The sequence below is a fragment of the Symphalangus syndactylus genome, chromosome 22 (genome assembly GCF_028878055.3).
Source record: "Symphalangus syndactylus isolate Jambi chromosome 22, NHGRI_mSymSyn1-v2.1_pri, whole genome shotgun sequence".
NCBI classification, from domain to species: Eukaryota; Metazoa; Chordata; class Mammalia; order Primates; family Hylobatidae; genus Symphalangus; species Symphalangus syndactylus.
In genome coordinates, this window is record NC_072444.2 from 11,561,276 (window position 1) to 11,582,893 (window position 21,618).

Below are 21,618 nucleotides of genomic sequence, written 5' to 3' on the forward strand. Positions count from 1 at the left end.
AATTTCCATTTCTCTGCTTACATTATCCATCTGTTTGTGCACATTGTCTACTTTTTCCATTGAAGTCCTTTGCATATTAATCACAATAAAAAAAAAAATCCCTGGCCTGATAGTTCCATGATTCTTGCCATATCTGACTCAGATTCTGATGATTGTTCAGACTTTTCAAATTGTATTTTTTGCCTTTTAGTATCCCTTGTACTTTTTTGTGAAAGGTGGATGTAATGTACTGGCTAAAGGAACTGCCATAAATAGGCCTTTAGTAATGTAACGTGTGGGGATGGCAGGTGTTCTATAATCTTATGATTTGGTCATGGGCTTTTCATAGGTGAGCCTGTGCCCTTGGACTGTGAACTTCACCAGTGCTTCTCTTGGTGAAGTTCCCTTAGGTGGTTAGGATGGCTAGAGGGGGCTGGAATTCCCTCAGATAGGTTAGGCTCAGCTGATAAAACCACAACAGATGAGGCTCTGGTAAAATAGTTGCTCCTAAGGGTTGTCCTTGTTAAGAACAGAATGTTCGGGCAGGTTTCAAAATGGTTCCTTTCCCCCTCCCGTTAGCAGAATGAGCACCTGTGAGGACCTGGCAGTGCTCCTGGAGGTAATAGTGTGGGGGGCCCCCTGTGATTGGGTCCCCCAGGGCTTTTTAACTCTCAGAGTTGACCACACTAAGCAATTCATCAATTACAGTTTAGGTTTTCCTACCCCTGCACCTTTTCCACACTAGTAAATTGTCATATTCTGTATCCACCAATGCATCTCTCCAATTACGGGGGCAGCAGTTTGCCCTGTGACCTCACTGCTCTGACATATCTAAAAAGAGTTGTTGATTTTTCCATGTGTTCAGCTTTTTAATTGTTGTTAGGGTGGAGTGGTGACTTCTAAGCTCCTTTTGTGCCAAACCAGAAATGGGAAGTCCTCATTTTTTTTTTTTTTTTTTGAGTTGGGTTTTGCTTTCTCTCCAGGCTGCAGTGGTGCGATCTCGGCTCACTGCAGCCTCCAATTCCTGTGCTTAAGTGCTCCTCCCGCCTCAGCCTCCTGAGTAGCTGGGACTACAGGCACGTGCCACCACACCAGAACCCCCAGCTAATTCTTTTTTTTTTTTTTTTCTCCAGTAAAGATGAGGTCTCATTATGTTGCCCAGGCTGGTCTTGAACTTCTGGGCTTAAGCAATCCTCTTACATTGGCCTCCCGAAGTGCTAGGATCACAGGCATGAGCCACTGCACCTGGCCCCTTTCTAATATTTTTAATTGGCTGGGAGACATTTTGAATTTTATATTGTTGAGAAGTGGAATTTTTGGACTCAAGTATTTTTGAGCTTTGTTCTAGCACATTATGTTACTTAGAAAAAAATGTATTTTGTTAAATAAAATGTATAGGAAACCATTATTTTGGACTAGCCTCGTACACTAGGCACTAGCAGACCAGGCCAAATCAGAATGGAGTCACTCATGCTGGGTGCCACATAATTAAACTGAACTCTGAAACAGGCCAGTCCACTCCCCGACCCCACTACCAAAAAAAATACCCCCAGGAGATTCACAGCAACCAATCAAAAGGGGCCCAGTTTACCTGAGCTGGCATGAAAATGAAGTTCCCTCTGTTTTTTTTTTTAATTTTAAAATTTTAATCTTTTTATTTATTTAGAGACTGGTTCATTTTTGTTAAATTGCTTGTCTTTCCGAGTTTCATGGCAGAGTTTTTGGTTGGTTTAAATTCATTCTAAATAGACATTTAGGATGTCAGCTTCTGACCTCATGGACTCTGAGCTTACAAGTTCCCTGGTCTATCACAGGCCATGCATATGAGGAATAAAAAATCAAAACATTTAAGATAAATAATTTTGTTATAAAGAAATATAGTTATGCAGCCCACAGAAAATTTTTCATTAAAAATTGGTCTTAGTCCTGGTAGGCGTGCCAGTGATTCTTTTAGGTTTGGACCTTGCCTGAGAGAATTTCCAGTCGCTCTCTCCTCTCTGGGCAGAAGTTCCAGATGATCTGATGGGCAGGGAATTAGGCTGTGTCCCCCGGGGGCTCTGGTCAACTAGTTGTTGGGACTGCCTGGGAGGGCGCAGCAACCCACTACGCCTGTGTCTGTTTTAACCCTATAAGGAAAGTAACTTTGAAACAACCAAACAATTTTCCGTTCTCTGTTTCTGCTTTTCTCAGCCCTCTTCTGTCTATAAAACCAAACTCTTCTGCTTGGCTTATCGGAACACTCACTGTATTTTATAGAATAAGGTGTTGCCTTTTTCTAGAATCACAAAGAAAAGCCAATATAGATCTTTAAATCAAATTTGCTGTAATTTTGTCTGAGTACCTTTCAAGACTTACTTTTAAGCTTGGATAGACAGGTCCAGAATAGCTGTTAGCCTTGGCCTCACTACTGAGACAATACTCTTCTGTGATGCTCTGTGTATTGGAAGAAGGTCTTTCTGCTCTGGCAGGTGGAAACATCAATTATTCTTGGTCCTGTGTGAGCTCCAGGATTGTTCTGCCTAATCCTTCCAGAGGCTCTTTCCTGCATTCAGGTCTGATAGTTTCTTCATAAGCATGACTGATTAGTACTTAGCTGATACCGTGTGTGTGAATGTGAGTGTGTGAGTGTGAGTGTGTGTGTGTGTGTGTTTTCTTTAAGGCAGGTCTTGCTCTGCCGCCCAGGGTGGAGTGCAGCGGGGTGATCCCAGCTCACTGCAGCCTTGGCTTTCCCGGGCTCAGGTGATTCTCCCAACTCAGCCTCCGAGTAGCTGGGACTATAGGCATACACCACCACACCTGGATAATTTTATTTTTATTTTCGTAGATACAGGGTTTCACCATGTTGCTGGTCTCCAACTCTTGGGCTCAAGTGATCCTCCTGGCTTGGCCTCTTAAAGTACTGGGATTACAAGTATGAGCCACCTGACCCTGCCTCAGCTGATGTCTTGAAGGAAACTTTCTGCAAAGGTCTGGAACTCTCACCGACAAATGAAAAACAAGACAAAAAAGAAAAGAAAAAAAATAAACAAACAAGGTCTGGAATTCTTTGTTACCATCTGTCTCGCTCTCTCTCTGATACTCTGCCCCATGAATCCTAGCTGGCTTGTGCTCCCTGAACCCTGAACTCTGTCTCCTCAACTCAGGGAGACTGTTGAACGCTGTTTAGGTACTTATTCCCTGTACAGCAGCCTAAAGATTCCCTCCAAGTTGGAGCAACCACAGGGCTCACCCCATTTGATCCTTTTCTCCCAGGCATCGCTGTCCTGCACTGCTAGTCTCCCAGTGTCTGACATTTGAGTTGTTTATGGCAGGACATTTGAGTTGTTTACGGCCTGTTACTCCATAATGGCCAGAAGCAGAAGTCATCAGAATTTTTGCTTGCTTTTGCCCTCCTCAGGTTAAAATTGTAACATGCAGCCAGAGTTGAGAAACACTGAGTCTACTGTAATTCCAACTTCCAAGTTCTAGCCATCGCTGCCCTGCTCAACGCCGCCCTCACAGCTGTGCTTCTACTGTCGCTTCTCAAATCACATCAGTAAACGCTCCCTGCCTTCTACCTAAAGACAGGAGAAATGGCATGTCATTCTAGTATTTGGTACTTATTACTACTTTCCTAATTTCCACGCGTGGTAGTCTATGTGAAAGAGACAGTAAACATCCTAAATTACTATCAATCATGTTATCAGTAAGTAGAAGGAGGAAAGAAAACTGGGCTGAGGGGATTTTTATTGAACTATCCTTGTTCTTAAATAGGGCTGCAGGGCAAAGAGACACACGGGACATCATCATAACCGAATGTATTTCTCTAATAATTGTGGAAAAAATGTAAGCTAGATTAAACAAACCAATCAACGTGCTCCCTATCAGCAGTACAAATTAGCAGTAAAGGAGGCTCAGAGTCATTTCCCAGGAGTCGTCCTGGGTGAACGGGAAGCACTGACATTTCCTGAGCATGCCACGCATTTCTACATGCATCGGCTCCTTTTATCTTCACAGTGCTCTGAGTCAGGTACTGTCTCTGCTTAAACATGTGGGAGACTGAATTTGAGGGGCCAGGGAACTCGTGAAAGTCACAGTTAGTAACAGAAAGGTAAAGAGTCTATTTTCAAAGTCTGTCCTTTCCTTCTGCCTGATAATAGCTGTCACCCGTAGCCCCAATGCACATTTTTTAAAAATAAAATTTTTCTTGAAGTATAACATACCTAGAGAAAAATGTAAACATTTTAAGTGCAGCTTGATGAATTTTCTTTTTTCTTTTTTTTGGAGATGAAGTTTCTTTTTTTTTTTTTTTTTTTGAGACGGAGTCTCGCTCTGTCGCCCAGGCTGGAGTGCAGTGGCGCGACCTCGGCTCACTGCAAGCTCCACCTCCCGGGTTAACGCCATTCTCCTGCCTCAGCTTCCCGAGTAGCTGGGACTATAGGCGCCCGCCACCGCGCCCGGCTAATTTTTTGTATTTTTAGTAGAGACGGGGTTTCACCGTGTTAGCCAGGATGGTCTCGATCTCCTGACCTTGTGATCCGCCCGTCTCGGCCTCCCAAAGTGCTGGGATTACAGGCGTGAGCCACCGCACCCGGCCTGGAGATGGAGTTTCGCTCATTGCCCAGGCTGAAGTGCAATGGTGCAGTCTCGGCTCACTGAAGCCTCTGCCTCCTGGGTTCAAGCGATTCTCCTGCCTCAGCCTCCCAAGTAGCTGGGATTACAGGCACCCGCCACCACACCCAGCTAATTTTTGTATTTTTAAAAATAGAGATGGGTTTCACCATGTTGGCCAGGCTGGTCGCGAACTCCTGACCTCAGGTGATCCACCCACCTCGGCCTCCCAGAGTGCTGGGATTACAGGCATGAGCCACCACGCAACATCTGCTACTCCAAAGCCTGGGCTTTTTCTGCTAGACCAGGATGCCTTTGGTAATATCAACTTGCCCAACTTCTGCTCAGAACGAGCTGAGCTTGAAATACCAGGCTGAACAGGAAATAAAAGAGTAAAGTCAAAGCCCAAGCTTTTTTTTTTCTCAATTTCCTTCTACGCAATGAAAAATGATTGCAAAGGTGAAAGTACTGCCTTTAAAAGATGCACTTGGCCTTCAAGAGGTGTGGCAGCCTTGTAGGTTTTCTCAAGTGGGAGTTATTATCTAACCACAAACCAACCGTCTGTCATTACACTGCACTTTAGAGGATGTCTATGATTGGTTGGCAAAGAGAGCAACATTTGAATTTAAAGAAAAGACCAAAACAACCAAGTGTCATTACTTCAGTGAGAAAGATAAAGCTTAGTTGTCAGAGAAAACTCCAACTGGAGTCAGAGATTAGGCACCAAAACTCTGTCTTAAGGTAAAACCTTTTGTCATCATCTCAGTAACTGGTGTAATTACTGTTAATTTCATCAGGAAATCAGCCCCTATTTTAAGTAAAACTCAGTGAAAAAGATATGTAAAAACCATGTGAAGGTGCTTTGTAAACTGCAAAGGATTACAAAATGCTAATAAATACAAATATTTAAAGCTTCAATTAAAAACAATCTCTAGAAAGCAAAAATTGCCTGTCTGTAAAGGTTATACCAAGGGAAAGCAGAAGAGCAGGAAGCTACAATTCTTTTTTTTCCTCATTTTTTTGGTTTTATTTTTGAAGCCACAATTCTTGATGCCTACCTTCACTAGGTCACATGTAGAGCTGTTTTCTGTCTTCCGTATTCCCCTCTGCTGTTCCATTGGACCACTAAATAGACTGTATCTTCAGGCAGAAATGATAAACATAAAAAAGTGGGCCCAACTTTTTAACAGAAAATTAAACCATGGTCTCAAGTTATAGATTGAAAAATTGCATCCTCTCATTTATTTAATATATATTATGCTGAGTCTGAGCTGCATCCTCAGCTTAATGAAATAGAAGGATAAATGAATAAAAAATTTCATCTCTGGCAATACGACTTCTTCTTGTATGCAAAGCAAATACAGCAAGACAGCATTAAAATCTTAAGAGAGCTTGAAATGCTGAAACTCCTGTAATTCAGTCATCTTTTCCTTGGCAATCACTTCTATTTCAGAGTCATTGTTTCAGATTTTATACCTTCTATTCTATGCTCATGAAGTAAAGTACTACAGAACTACTCACAGAGCCACTAAAGCAGCAATGTAGAATTTTCAGGGTTTTTTTTTTGTTGAAACTCACTTTATTTAAAAAAAAAAAGTCATGAACAATAAATTACAATCATTTTCCCCTTTTATAAATTCTTCATAAAATATATTTGACAATTTTAACAGAAAATTTCAAAAGTTGCTTTCATTTCTTAAGTGCTGATGACTTATTTTTTGACCATTTTGTCATGCTGGTGAATTACTTTGTAGCTGCTACAATAGTTTGATTGATAACAATTTACAATTAAAAACAACAACAACGAAGAGAAAAAACAGACCAGCAGAAAGAACTATTCTGTGTGCTATTTATCTGACACTTAACACTTACTTCATCATAATGACAAAGTATCCCTTAGCACCAAAAAATCTACAGGAACCCCATCTTTCTAAGTGACAACTAGTGCAAAATAACATTCTAGGAACTAACTGTACAACCCCATATTTTAACTGGCCACAGCTGCCTATAAGCTCATTTGAAATATTTGGTCTTTTTTCAATTAAGACAAATTTCAAAAAACACCATAAACCATGGCAAAAGACTCGATGAGGAACAATTGCTTATTGAGTACCTATTATGGGCAAGGCACCGTGCACAAAGTTTTGCTTTCATTTTTCCTCTAGCAAATATCCAGGTATTTCCAAATATCACTAACCATCTTTTCTTACTCCTGGTGGAAAAGGCCTTTGGCTAAATGCCATTTTTTAATTGTCATTTTATCAACAAATCTTTGGTGCTGAGCACACAGTAGGTACTTAATAAATACCTCTGACCGAAAGAACAAAGACAAAGAATTTACTATCATTTTGCTTGGCTATTTTAGAATACAAGGACTTGATAAAATTCCAGAAGAAACTTCCTGATCACCTCATACCCTTACCCCCAATGAAAGAATTTCACTTCACAGGTAAAATCTTTCCAAGTAAATGATAATCATTAACTATTTTACATGAGGCAGGACCAAAAACTATGCGCTTAGGAAACTGTGGCTCCAAGCACATAGATATTTGAAGAGCAAATGATGCATGGGCATACCATCATCTATGAATCTCTGCTGAAGTGCCATGTTATTGACTAGACGTTATCATGATGCTTTTTCTTACTCCCTATAGCTCAACTTCCTTGGACATATCTGTTAAATTAAACTAATCTGGTGATCCAGAGGGTCAATTATCATGAGGTTCCAGTGCGTTTCCACCTCTAATTTCCAAAACAATTCTTATACTTATTAGCTTAAAAGTGATGTCAAAAGTATATGATTTTTTCATTTTAAGAGGCTTTATTTCAATAAAACCTTAGTCCAAATTTTAAACTTCCAGATCAAGTAACTAACATAGTCCAGAAATTTTATGTACTGCAATTTTTTTGTGATGTTTTACATTCTATTTCCTCTGAACACATTTGAAACAGGGAAAAAAATTATGACATATTCCAAAAATTGTGGAGGTTCAAAGAAGCTGAGATTATGCAAGCTATCAATAATTTCAATATTCTAACACTATTTTGTTTGACTTTTGACCAAAAATTCTAGTGCTTTATAAAGATTAACTTAGATACAATGTAAAGTCTATTTAACCTTAAAGGCTAATGTTCTGTTTTAGGAAAGCATTCTATCCTTTAAACTATCTGCCTTTACAGGAAAACAAAATTGTAGACAACCATACAAAGTTAAAATCAAACTACCTTCAAGAGGAATAATGGTCTGTTGGTTTTTTGACATCGACTATATCAGTGATTGTATCAAATGGATAGCTTTTCTACTTTAAAAGTAGTTGATGCCACGATATTTTATCCATTTGCCATACTGTATCTGTACCTTCTCCCACTTTAGATAAAGCTGATCAACATTTTCAGCAACCACATTATTACCAGTACTGTCTCAAATCAGACAAGAGAAAACAGCATCAGTGCCAAAATGAAAGGAACTCCAGTGACTCAACAAGTGACCATTATCAAGGCAGGCAAAGTGAGGGTAGAGCTCATTTGGTTTCTTCAACTTCAGTATAATGAGGCTTAGACAAAGTCTTCAAACCAAAAATTTATCAAGTATTACAGTTCATACATAGCAAAGTTTTCAGAAACAGAATAATCCTGTATTCAGATTTATATCAGATTGTAGAAGCTCAAGTGCAGACGTCCCAATGCAGTGGTTTAGTTGGTTAAATAAATGCTCGGTTACCTAAAGAAGGTCGGACTGAATTACCAACCTGCTACCACATGACTGCATGATTAACTCTTGCAGCTATAGGGCACTGGAGAGTTCAAACATACTTCAGCAGCTTTGGATCACTTAATTTCATTTATGTTTTACCAGATAATTTTAGACCCTCCAAAATGATGCCTTTAAAAAAAAAGCTGTATATTACAAAAAAAAAAAAAAAACTTAATATGCTTTCATTAGGGGGAGGGGCAGAGTAGGAAGATAAGAGGTTTGTTTATTTTTCGTCACTGATTTCACCAGCAAATCTCAAAAACCCAAACCTACATCAAATAATTTAAACAGACGTGGCATTTTTTTTCATATGGAATGCAAAATGCGCACATTCACATACTTACATATACATAAATATATACATATATGTTTCCTTTACAAAGTTTCAAAGGTTGCATTACCAGCATGCAAACCTCTTCTCCCATGGAAATTCCTAATACTGACAAGGAATGTCTAAAATACTTAGAGACATATTTCCAGAAAACTGGACTCTCTTCTCTTGTTAGCTCTTAAAGAATTTTCCTGCCAAACTTCTATCAATAATCATTTTTTAAAAATTTACACCCACATTGGTAATACACATTTGAAACATACTAATAAAACGGCCAACTTGGCTTTAAGAAAAATGAGGAAAAAAAAATCCCACAAAAAATCTAAACCCTTAGAGGGTGGAGTCTAGCTTTTTATATTCTTTTTCAGCCACATAATGTTGCATCACTGTTAAACAGAAGCAGCATATCATCCACGGTATTTGCAAATAATATGTGTCACGTTTCCCAGCTGCTATCTTTAAATGCAATTTGTACTAATCTGAGTTCTAGTTCAAAAGCATCTGGACGATCCTGAGGGTTTGCAGCCAGCATTTCCTTAATCAGTTGTTTCATTCGCCCATTCATAGATTTTTTCTTCACAGGAATGAGAAGTTCCATTTTGGGATTTTCCAGAAGTGCCTCCCCAACAGGCACAATCTCAGTTCCTTGTTTGACATAACTCCCCAAGAGTTCTTTCTTTGTCTCTGTGTCTATGAATGTGATCCTTTCCAGCATTGCCCAGATGATAATCCCCAGAGCAAAGATGTCAGCTTTTGCTGTGTAATGTCCTTCCCAAACTTCAGGAGCCATGTAAAAATCTGTTCCACATGCTGTGGAAAGGAAACACTTGTTTACACTGACAGGTTCTTCTGGGTTCTGCCCAGAGGCTGAACAAACTTTACTTAGACCAAAATCAGCCACTTTGAGTGTAGGTTCCAAGTCACTGGTATCCAACCTGGTTTGAGAAATCAGGATGTTATCAGGCTTAAGATCTCGGTGGATGATCTGGTTTTTATGCAAGAAAGCCAGGGCACTGCTCAGCTGAAGCATGAAGCTGGTGTTAGTTTTACGATTGGGTTTCCTGGACAACAGATACTCATTCATATCTCCTCCGTCACAAAAATCCATCACAAACCACAAATAATAGGCGCTTCTGGGATCAAAGGCAATTTCTCCTTTTAATGAAGTTTCTACAAGCTACAAGAAGGAAAAAAAAAAGATTACAATCATTTGCACAGGTTATACAATTCAGTTATAGGAAAAGAATAATTGAAAGGTTAAGTCAGTCTCCACCTTTAAGTGGAAACTCTATAATATTTTATTTAATCAGTGCTTTCATATATGCATTTTATTTTAAACTTTAAAAAATGCTTCAAATTGTCATTTTGTCCCTGATAAATATACACCAAAGCTCTAAACCAAGGGGTAAAAATTTTAAAATAGCTTTATTTTGAAAAGCGTCCAAGTGGCCACACATTTTCTCCATGTGTCAGTGGAGCTGAACTCTACCCACCTAGCTCATAGCTTCATGAAAAGACCAAAGTTTCAGCAGATAGACCTAGGAAATTGCCAGCTGGGGTATAAACCTCAATTAGGAAACTCTATTCAGTGAAATCGCCTGAAATATACTTCTTACCCATTGCACAGACACTATCAACATAACCTGTGAAATCGACAGAAAAATGATCAAGGAACAACTGGTTGTTGCAGAAATAGCTGTTCCTGTAGTCACTAATAAAATAAAGACTGACATCGGTACTTCATAAACTTCTACAGGCAGAATGCAAACACGTTGGCTCTTTCACTGGATGACTTTTAAAAACCAATTTATAAAAATCAAATATGCATTTTTTAAAATTTTAAATATTTATTATTTTGTTTTCAAATATGCATTTTGATATTAAAAAATCAACTCTGAATTTGTATATTTCTTCTTTCATACAAACTGAAAACCTAGACTAAATCACAGTTTTGTTTGTTATTATTATCTAGTTATAACTCTCCTTTACTTGAAATTCAATAGAATTACTTCACTGGACATGAACTATCACTCTAAAATACAGTATATAGTCTTTTTTTTTTTTTTTTTTTTGAGACGGAGTCTCGCTGTGTCACCAGGCTGGAGTGCAATGGCACAATCTCGGCTCACTGCAACCTCCGCCTCCCGAGTTCAAGAGATTCTCCTGCCTCGGCCTCCCGAGTAGCTGGGACAACAGGAGCGTGCCACCACACCCAGCTAACTTTTGTATTTTTAGTAGAGACGGGGTTTCACCATGTTGGCCAGGATGGTCTCAATCTCTTGACCTCGTGATCCGCCCACCTCGGCCTCCCAAAGTGCTGGGACTATAGGCATGAGCCATGGCACCCAGCCCTGTATATTGTCTTTTAAAAGCATTTGTTGTATGGTGTCCTTTTCAGACCCATGAGTTGAACAGAAAAGGCCAAAGAGTTGCTGAAGAGTGAATGAATTGCTAATTTCACATTTAAATCTACTGGTACTTTCTCTACCATTTGGGAAAGCACCAGCAAAGAACATCTCTTCACGCCATCTCTCCACATGGCAGACAACAGTAATTGCAATGATCTGCAGATACCTCTTTTGCATGAGTTTTCCTTGTTGCACGTTTGCCAGTGAGACGGAAAATGAAAGAAAGGTACAGATCACATAATTATTTACCAGGTGCACTGATACTAAACATGCTTTTCTTCTTCTGTCTTTATTCTCAAAAGCAAACTTCCTAAATAGCTTTGAGCAATGCAGAGTCCCAGCGTTCAAAGAATGTTTTAGAGTAAGGCCAGATAGTAAATATTTCGGGCTTGACAGCCACATAAGATCTCTGTACCATATACTTCTTCCTTTTTTTCCCCCCAGAAGTCTTAAAATCTAAAAACTATTTTTAGCATCGAAACCATACGAAAACAGGCCACGGGGCCTCTGGCTGAGAGCTATGGAAATGCAGCGCCCAATCTGCTTATTTTAACATGTAGAGGATGTTAGCCATTGGTTTCTCTTGACTAAGGCCCTTCAATGGCTTCCCTGTTCTCTTAGGATATAGTCTAAGCTCTTTAACATGGGTTATGAGACCTTGTGTGCTCTGACTCCTGCTGTCCCCTCTAGCCTCATCTAAAACAACTCTATCTCACTAACTTCTTTCAATTTTTTTTTTTTTTTTTTTTGAGACAGAGTCTGACTCTGTTGCCAGGCTGGAGTGCAGTGGCGCGATCTCAGCTCACCGCAACCTCTGCTTCCCAGGTTCAAGAGACTCTCCTGCCTCAGCCTCCCAAGTAGCTGGGACTACAGGCATGCGCCACTATGCCCAGCTAATTTTTGAATTTTTTGTAGAGACGGGGTTTCACCATTGTGGCCAAGATGGTCTTGATGTCTTGACCTTGTGATCCGCCCCTCGGCCTCCCAAAGTGCTGGGATTACAGGTATGAGCACTGCACCCAGCCTCTTCTTTCAATTTTTAAACACTTCATGTGTTTTGCTTCAAGACCTTTGTATGTACAGTTTTTTTCTGCCTAGGAAATTTTTCTCACTTATCCAGCTAACTCCTCTTCACACTACAAGTTTTAGACAATTATATATATATTTTGTGTGTGTGTGTGTGTGTGTGTGTGTGTGTGTGTGTGTGTGTGACAAGGTCTTGCTCTACTACCCAGGTTGGAGTGCAGTGGCACAATCATGGCTCACTGCAGCCTCAATCTCCCTGGCTCAAGTGATCCTCCTGCCTCAGCCTCCCAAGTAGCTGAGACTACAGGCATGCACCACCACGCCCGGCTAATTTTTAAACTTTTTGTATGGATAGGGTTTCACCATGTTGTCCAGGCTAATCTTGAACTTCTGCACTCAAGTGATTCACCTGCCTCAGCCTCCCAAAGTGCTGGGATTACAGGCGTAAGCCACAGTGTCCAGCCAACGATTCGTAACTTTTGAACCACGGGATTATGTAGGTTTCCCTGTTGTATGCATCCTGTACTTCTCATTCATGATATTTATCACAAGTACACAGACTGGCCACTAGGTTCCTATGCATGAGATTGTAACCTCTGTTAATTGTTTTACATTTTCTTCTAGGTGAGGCTTTTGGCTATCAGAAACTGATTCAGTGATTCCAACTGAGAACAAGGAAGAACACATCAGGAAAAACATGGAGAAAAATTAAAATCTGTATGGAGAATATACCATGCATAGGGACTCTGTAGTCATATTACAGATTTGTTTGTCTTTACTAAATGTAAATATTGGTTGTCTTTACTAGATGCAAATTTAGAGAAGGCACTTGCTAAATGTGTTGATGAATGTCTGGACAACTAAACAAATCCATAGAAAAGACAATTTTAATAGAGGTACCAATTACTGAGTACTTATATGTACCAAGTATTGTTTCTGCAACATCTCTAATTTTGACAACTCCTATACAAAGTAGATATTATTACCCCTTATGTTAAATATGAAGAAATAGAGACTAGGAAGAGTTGGGTTATTTATCCAAGGTCATTCAGCTAGCAAAACATACCATAAGTGAAACACAAGTCTATCAGGCTTTAAAAGATGAAAGAGATTTACTAAACAAAAAGGTGCTTTAGATATAAAAATCACTGAATCAAGTCTGGTAGGCCTTTACATGTTAAAACTTTATGAGCTAATGCCTAGTTACTGTAACAATTGCTGGATCTGGACTCAGTACTAAATATGTTTGCTTGTTTGTTTGTTTATTTTTGAGACAGGGTCCCACTCTGTGACAAAGGCTAGAGTGCAGTGGTGCAATCATGGCTCACTGCAGTCTTGAACTCCTGGACTCTAGCAATCCTCCTGCCTCCGCTTCCTGAGTAGCTGGGACTAAAGGTGTGTGCCACCATGCTCAGCTAATAAATCTTTTGTTTAAATATCTTTGCTTTTCTAGTTCAAAATAGATCATGCCTCTTAGTCTCTAAAACTCAATGTAAAGTTCAGCAAGGTTCTATTCACTTTTTTTTTTTTTTCTGAGACAGGGTCTGGCTGTCGCCCAGGCTGGAGTGCAGTGGCCCAAGGGTCTGGCTGTCGCCCAGGCTGGAGTGCAGTGGCCCAATCTCGGCTCACTGTAACTTCCACCTCCAAGGCTCAAGTGATCCTCCTACCTCAGCCCTCCAAGGAGATGGGACCACTGGCATGTGCCACCACACCCGGCTAACTTTTTGTATTTTTCGTAGAGATGAGGTTTTGCCACGTTGCCCAGGCTGGTCTTGAACTCCTGGCCTCAAGTGATCTGCCTGCCTCAGCCTCCCGAAGTGCTGGGATTACAGGTGTGAGCCACCATGTTTGGCTTTCCATCCACTTTTTTTTTGTTTTTTGCTTTGGAGATGGAGTCTCGTTCTGTCACCCAGGCTGGAGTGCAGTGGCATGATCTTGGCTCACTGCAATCTCCGCCTCCCGGGTTCAAGCAATTCTCCTGCCTCAGTCTCCTGGGTAGCTGGGATTACAGGCACCCGCTGCCACGCCTGGCTAATTTTTTGTATTTTGGTTTCACCGTGTTGCCGAGGCTGGTTTCAGACTCCTGAGCTCAGCCAATCTGCCCACCTCGGCTAGGATTATAGGTGTGAGCCACCATGCCTGGCCTCTATCCACTTTTCAGAGAGAACATAGTAAGAATGTTTCCAATATTTTCTATCAATTCAACTTACATAATAAGCACTTTAAGAAAAGCAAACAATAAAATGCACAGAGGCTAAATAGTTATTTTTACTGTCATAAAACGGAAAACTTCAGGGCATTGGCTGGGCGAGGTGGCTCATGCCTGTAATCCCAGCACTTTGGGAGGCCGAAGCAGATGGATCACTTGAGGTCTGGAGTTTGAGACCAGCCTAGCCAACATGGTGAAACTCCATTTGTACTAAACATACAAAAATTAGCCAGGCATGGTGACGGGCGCCTGTAGTCCCAACTACTCAGGAGGTTGAGCCAGGAGAATCACTTGAACCTGGGAGGCGGAGGCTGCAGTGAGCCGAGATCGCACCACTGCACTCCAGCCTGAGCGACATAGCAAGACTCCATCTCAAAAAAAAAAAAAAAAAAAAAGGCCGGGCGCAGTGGCTCACGCCTGTAATCCCAGCACTTTGGGAGGCCAAGGCAGGTGGATCACCTGAGGTCAGAAGTTCAAGACCAGCCTGGTCCACATGGTGAAATCCCATCTCTACTAAATATACAAAAATTAGCCGGGCGTGGTGGCAGTTTCCTGTAATCTCAGCTACTCAGGAGGCTGAGGCAGGAGAACTGCTTGAACCCGGGAGGCGGAGGTGGCAGTAAGCCGAGATCACGCCATTGCGCTCCAGCCTGGGCAACAAGAGCAAAAACTTCTTCTCAAAAAAAAAAAACTTCAGGGCACAGAGTGCTAAACTGCAATATAAATTAATATAAATTAAGTTCTCAAGACTAATACTGCTCATCATACAAGGAAACATGCAAGTTTCTTAATACATGCATTCGTGTATTTGTTTTCTTTGTTGTTCCTAGTCCAAAACTTTTGTTTTAAAAACAGAGGTTTTATTTTTGAGACAATCTCGCTCTGTCACCTAGGCTGCAGTGCAGTGGCATGATGTCAGTTCACTGCAATCTCTGCCTCCTGGGTTCAAGTGATCCTCTCACCTCAGCCTCCCAAGTAGCTGGGACTATAAGGCGCATGCCACCATGCCTGGCTAATTTTTGCACTTTTTTTTTGTACAGATGGGGTTTTGCCATGTTACCCAGGCTGGTCTTGGACTCCTGGGTTGAAGTGATCCTCCTGCTTCACCCTCCTAAATTGTTGGGATTAGAGGCATAAGCCACCACGCCTGGCCAAAAGCAGACTTTTTTTTTTTTTTTTTTTTTGAGACGGAGTCTCGCTCTGTGGCCCAGGCTAGAGTGCAGTGGCGCAATCTCGGCTCACTGCAAGCTCCGCCTCCCGGGCTCACGCCATTCTCCTGCCTCAGCCTCTCCGAGTAGCTGGGACTACAGGCGCCCGCCACCGCGCCCGGCTAATTTTTTTTTGTATTTTTAGTAGAGACGGGGTTTCACCGTGGTCTCGATCTCCTGACCTCGTGATCCGCCCGCCTCGGCCTCCCAAAGTGCTGGGATTACAAGCGTGAGCCACCGCGCCCGGCAAAAGCAGACTTTTTTTTTTTTTTTTTTTGAGATGGAGTCTTGCTCTGTCCCCCAGACTGGAGTGCAGTGGTGCGATTTTGGTCCACTGCAACCTCTGCCTCCTGGATTCAAGAGATTCTCCTGCCTCAGCCTTCTGAGTAGTTAGGACTACAGTTGCATGTTATCATGCCAGGCTAATTTTTGTAGTTTTTTAGTAGAGACAGGGTTTCACCATGTTGGCCAGGCTGGTTTCAAACTCCTGACTTCAGGTGATCCGCCTGCCTCGGCCTCCCAAAGTGCTGGGATTACAGGCATGATGAGCCACCATGCCCAGCCCAAAAGCAGACTTTTAAATGGTAAAAGTCTGATGGTAAATTCTGAATTTAGACACACTCAAAGAAAGTTGTTTTCTTTTCCAAGAATGACTAGCTTTTTTTTTTTTTTTTGAGATGGAGTCTTGCTCAGTCGCCCAGGCTGGAGTGCAGTGGCATGATCTCAGCTCACAGCAAACTCCGCCTCCCTGGTTCAGGCCATTCTCCTGCCTCAGCCTCCCGAGTAGCTGGGACTACAGGCATCTGCCACAATGCCCAGCTAATTTTTTTTTTGTATTTTTAGTAGAGACGGGGTTTCACCGTGTTAGCCAGGATGGTCTCGATCTCCTGACCTCGTGATCGGCCCGTCTCGGCCTCCCAAAGTGCTGGGATTACAGGCGTGAGCCACTGTGCCCGGCCCAAGAATGACTAGCTTTAAGAAATTCTGCCCTAGCCTTTAACAAGCTATGTCTTAATATATTTTCTATTCTTTGAGTATAGAGCTCCTAGAGATTTTAATTTCTGGCAGAAGCCGACAAAAGAAAAACAGAAAAGCTTTTCCATTTTCCCAGGTTGACAGAAGAGTAATCTGGGAGTTAAGAAAGCATAAGCTTTAGCTGTCAGTCTTAGTTCCAGCTCCCAATTCTACCACTTACTATGTATGTGACTTTGGATAAATTCATTATCTATACTAAGCCTCAGTTTCTTCATTTGTAATGAAGATAATAATAGTCCTTTCCTCATAGGATTGTTTTGAGCAACTGCTTTTAAAGCACTCAGCACAGAGCATGGAACTGTGTGCAAATTCAACTGTTAGCTGTTAGCACTGTTAATAACATTCAGGTGTTAAACCATGTACTTCATGAAAATTAACTGGAATTGCATGGTGAAAAAACCAAATACCCCTCTAAAACAGCAGAGGCTTACATTCAAACCAGTGATTTATAAAAGAGATGCCCAATTACCTAGGGGTGTTGCTACTGGTTGTGGAATTTTTCCTTTTCTTCTGCCCTCAAGTCCAAAATTATTGACTTCAAAGAAATGAAGTTATTAGACTGTAGTCTCAAGCACCTCTCTAGCTCCTATCTTGCCCCATTCCTATGCAGACTGGCAAGTACCATTGCATAACAGGTGGCTTATGTTATTTTTAGGTATGTGCATCACAGGTTTAAATAAAACCTTGTTTTAAAGCAAACATCTACTCAATTCTTGGCAGACACTTATCTACTTCTAACTACAAAACACCTGCATTTAAAGGGAAACGTTCGTTAGACCCTTTCATTCCTCTTCTTGCTGGCCAATGCCATGTTCAAATCATTTCTATTTCCCAATCAACAACACATACCTGTAAATAAAGGGAAGAATTAGAGCCGTGGGACATCTTTTGCACCATCCCATCCTTTTGTAGGATGCATTCCTCCAAGTGAATCACATTTGGATGCTGGCTCTTGATACTGCTTAGTGCCCAGAACTCACGAAGGGCTAGTTCAACATTTTCAGGTGCGTGACATCGAATTTTCTTCACTGCCACCCGTGCAGAGGTCTTTCTGATGACTGCTTCATACACAACACCGTAACTACCTCGGCCTACCTCCCGTATTAGATCGTACTTTGGCTGGCTACTCACCATCTTCAAGGTCGAGGTTTCTGGAAAAATCAACAAAGTGCTCTGTTGAAATTATGTATACCTACTGGCTTGTATTTCTTCTTATGTATGATTTACTTGTCATCTGTCTGTCTGGAGTGCATGAAGGATATTTGCTATACCTAGGGGAAATCTAATTTTAAGAATAGTAACAATAAAGCTAACAGGTAGTATTTACCATGTATCAGGAACTGTTTTAAGCTCTGTAGAATATTAAATTCAGGTAATCCTCATAATAATCTTATGAGATAGATACTATTATGGTCTTTTTATAGATGAAACTATATAATGGAGAGGTTAAGTGAAATGCCTAAGGTCAATAGCTAGTAACTGGTGGACGTGGGATTTGAAACCTGGCCATCTTCCTCAGACGACCACGATTTGAAGCACTACAGTATGCTGTCTCTTATATGAACTGCTTGAAAATGTCACTGTTAAAAATACACCCCCAAAATTCGGCATTCTTATTTACTGAGCAGGAAAAAACAGGCAAGCAAGCAAAATCCCAGCTTCTCCTTCAGGCTGACACACACATAATGGTCATAAAACAGCAAAAACAAAACCCCCTCACAGTTAGAAGTACAAACACCTGGCTTATGCTTAAGGCCTGAAAGTGAACCAAATCATTTATAGAACTGAAAATGTTTGTTTTCATTATGTAAAAGTAAGTGGCCAAACTCTATCTATTCATATTTTAATTCTGTCTCTTATGTCATCTCCTTATTTCTTCCAAAATAAATGAAAATAAAGTTTGTGGAAAATAAACGTTTTTTTTTGAGACGGAGTCTCGCTGTCTCGCTTTGTCTCCCAGGCTGGAGTGCAATGATTCGATCTCGGCTCACTGCAAGCTCCGCCTCCAGGGTTCACGCCATTCTCCTGCCTCAGCCTCCCGCGTAGCTGGGACTACAGGCGCCCGCCACCTCACCTGGCTAATTTTTTTGTATTTTTAGTAGAGACGGGGTTTCACCGTGTTAGCAAGGATGGTCTCGATCTCCTGACCTCGTGATCCGCCCGCCTTGGCCTTCCAAAGTGCTGGGATTACAGGCGTGAGCCACCGCGCCTGGCCAGAAACGTTTATTTAAAAATAAAGTAAGCTACTTAGACTACAGTTAACTTTTTTATAGTCATTTAACAATAGCTATTTTAAAATTTGTATGTTTCCTTTTTACTAATCATAAGAGCTGGAGTAAACAATATCTATTTAGTTCGAGGTCATTTTTGCCAACAAAGATCCTGCGTATGAAGGGGCTCTCAGACAGAGTACTTGGGAATTCAACGTACTGAACAGTTTAAAGGCGAGAGCAAAGGCCCTGCACAGAGATGCTCATGTGTTGAATGGAGAAAGTCTAAAGCGTGCTTCCTCACTCCCCAAAGAATTTCTAGATTATAACGAACTTCACGAATTCTCATTTGTAGATTGTGACCACGGGCAAGAAAAGTAACCTGAGATTGTACAATATTTATTCTGTATAGCTGGGGAGGCAAAAGGCTACTGACCCTAGAGCCTGAGAAGTTGGGATCCACTACTTTAAGTCCATGGGATAGATTTAATAAAAAGAAATGACTTCTGAGATTGCGTTCAGTCTCATTTCCTCTAACTGGACACCCACCCTTCAAATCGCTACTGAGTTTCCTAGTGTCTAATTTCCTGCCACAGAATCCTCTGCGCCGGCTGCACAGCAGACGAGCTTTCCTGCTCTACGGGGATCGCCAATCACATCCACTCAAGGTGGTTCGTGTCTCTGAAGCAGTGCCATGTCCTCTCCAGCCTGGTACAGTCCCCATGGGGAACGGCACCTTCCTGAATAGGGAGGAGAGGGGTATTTACGAAACCCGTGGGATCCCGGATCCAATGATGCATCCGGTGCGAACTTAAGTGACTTTCGACCGAAAGTGGCGGGCCCTCGCTCCCGCTGCTCTAAGCAGACGCTGGGACGCGGGCGGGCCAGGCCAGACACCTGCCGGCGCCCGGGAAAGGCCAGTCCCGGCCAGAGGTGTTGCCCGACGCGGCGGCTCAGGCCGCGCTCATTGGCCGAGTGTCAGGCCCTCCCCCTCCTCGGCCGTGCTCAGATGAAGCCCGGAGGGGAGCCTCCCGAGGCCCTTCGCTCAGAGGAGCCAGCCCTGCAGTTGCCTCAACTCCTCGGGGCTGGGGGCTGAGGGCCGGGGGGAGGTGGCCCCGGTATGAGAGGAGGCCGCGACTGGGCCGGTGGCCTGAGGACCGCAGGGCCTTCCCCGGGATGACTCCGCTGACAGGTCTGTGACAGGCCTCCCAGGGAGGGAGGCACATGCAGGGCCGTCGGCTCTGCAGCAGGGCCTCTCCGCCACGCCGAAGGGCCAGATTTACCTCAGGGTAGACGCCGCCGCTTCTCCCTCTCATGGGCTCTGCAGGCCGCCATTATCAGGCAGCTCGCGCCTCCGCTGCCGCCGCCTCCAGTCAGCAGCCGGCGCGCGCCCCCGTGGTGCGCGCGGACACACCCCCTTACGCCGACGGCCCCGCCCCCCTCCGGCTTTCCGTAGCGCGAGCCGGGACGTTCCGCGCTACCGACGAGGCGCGCGGCCGGCGCTCCGCTCGCCTCCTCCCTCTCCCGAGGATTTGCAGAGCCGGGAGTCGTCGGAGGTGTGCGCGCTCCGGAGCGCACCACTGGTGCTGCTCCCCGCAGGGGTGGCCGGGCCCGGGAACCGCGAGGCGAGGCCACGCCACGCCGGGGCTCGGCCACCCTCCAGCCGCAGCGGGCGCTCAGGGCCCGCGGCCCCGGGGACGGTCTGCAGCGGCAGGTCTGGCCCTGGGGCTGCGCGCCCGGCCGCGGCCTCCCTTCCCCCTACCCGCCCCGCTTCCGACCTACCGAGCTGCGGGCTGGGGTGCGGGGCTCGCTGGGGTGGAACGCCCGGTGCATCTTCCACGCGGGTCTCGGGTGCCTGCGGGGCGCGGTGCTCTTTGGCAGGTCCGCGGGGAGGTGCGGCCCGACCAAGGAGGCCTGGTGTCCGCCCCGCCGGGAGGGAGACTGCAGCTTTTGTCCGAGTCACTGAGCCATGTTTGCGGGCGGTGCAGTTGCCGAGACGGCGGCGGCGGCGCGGGGCTGGGTGCGATCATCGGGGAGGACGCCGTCCCCTGCCCCGCCGGCGCGGTGGTATCTCCCTTAAAGAAGCCGGCGCCTCATTGTTCCCCGGCCGCGGCCGCAGGGAGCCAAGCCACCTCCTCGGCGTGGGGAGTGAGGGGACGGCGGCGCCTGCACCTGGCTGCAGTGCCCGCGGCGCCCCCCCGAGGCTCCTGGTGGAGGGTTGGCCTGCAGTCGGCGCTCGGGAGAGGCCTGGGTCCGAGCCAGGATCCACCGCGCTCCGGCCGCTCTCAGGGCGGGACAGTCAATGGGGGCCCCGCTGCTGCCGCAGTCGCTCGGCTGCCACACGCTGTCAGATCCCGCACGTTGTCGGCCCCACAGCCAGCCCGGGGTCACTCAGGCTCGCATCTCTCAGTCATCCAGTTGTTAGATCAGTAAGCATCCGCCAGAAACGTCCTTTCCTTCTTCCTCGATTTATTCTGCACCCATTACTTCTCAGCATGGTGATGATTCCTCGTTCCAGCGCTCGCTCTATAAGGCACGATGTACAAAGAATCCCTGTCGCTGTGCTCAAAGATCAACCCATTTTATTTTCTGTCCTCCATTTATGCCCCTTCTCCCGAGAGTCTGGCACTGGGTTAGGTCTTTATATAAATGACCTTGCTTAATCCTAACCAAACCCCACAAGGGGAGGTTTTATTATCCCGTTTTAACAGGCGAGGAAACACTTCTGCCTCTTTTCACTGAAGTGTCTGTTTTGGGGTGTGTCTACCTTGAATACCCACTCCTGGTGTAACACCCCCTCCCCTTAAAAAAAAAACCCACAACCATTCTGTAATCTGTTCAGATTTTTGTTCTGAATGCCATCCAAGT

General features: G+C 43.8%; 2 protein-coding genes across 9 annotated transcripts in view; one reads left to right on the forward strand and one right to left on the reverse strand.

Moving 5' to 3' along the window:
- Positions 1 to 6,125: 6,125 nt before the first annotated feature.
- Positions 6,126 to 20,775, reverse strand: PDIK1L (PDLIM1 interacting kinase 1 like). 4 transcript variants are annotated; one of them, XM_055261744.2, is made up of 3 exons: positions 20,533 to 20,775; positions 17,390 to 17,691; positions 6,126 to 9,831 (listed from the first exon to the last, which is right to left on the reverse strand). In XM_055261744.2, exons 2-3 carry the CDS (start codon positions 17,672 to 17,674, stop codon positions 9,091 to 9,093), a joined length of 1,026 nt encoding a protein of 341 aa, XP_055117719.1. In that variant the 5' UTR covers positions 17,675 to 17,691; positions 20,533 to 20,775; the 3' UTR covers positions 6,126 to 9,090. The 4 variants fall into 4 exon arrangements, with proteins under 4 accessions (XP_055117719.1, XP_063487218.1, XP_055117717.1 ...); XM_063631148.1 differs by having other exon boundaries at positions 17,672 to 17,691; positions 20,533 to 20,748; XM_055261742.2 differs by lacking the exon at positions 20,533 to 20,775 and adding an exon at positions 20,034 to 20,164.
- The window catches only part of TRIM63 (tripartite motif containing 63), a 60,082-nt gene continuing 57,768 nt past the window's right edge, over positions 19,305 to 21,618 (forward strand). Inside the window, exon 1 of one of the 5 annotated variants that reach the window (XM_063631143.1) lies at positions 19,305 to 19,461. The gene's annotated coding sequence lies outside the window, so the exon portion shown is untranslated. Of the gene's footprint in view, positions 19,462 to 19,756; positions 19,943 to 21,618 lie in introns of those variants that run through there. The other 4 variants (XM_063631144.1, XM_063631146.1, XM_055261740.2 and 1 more) reach the window with 4 other exon arrangements.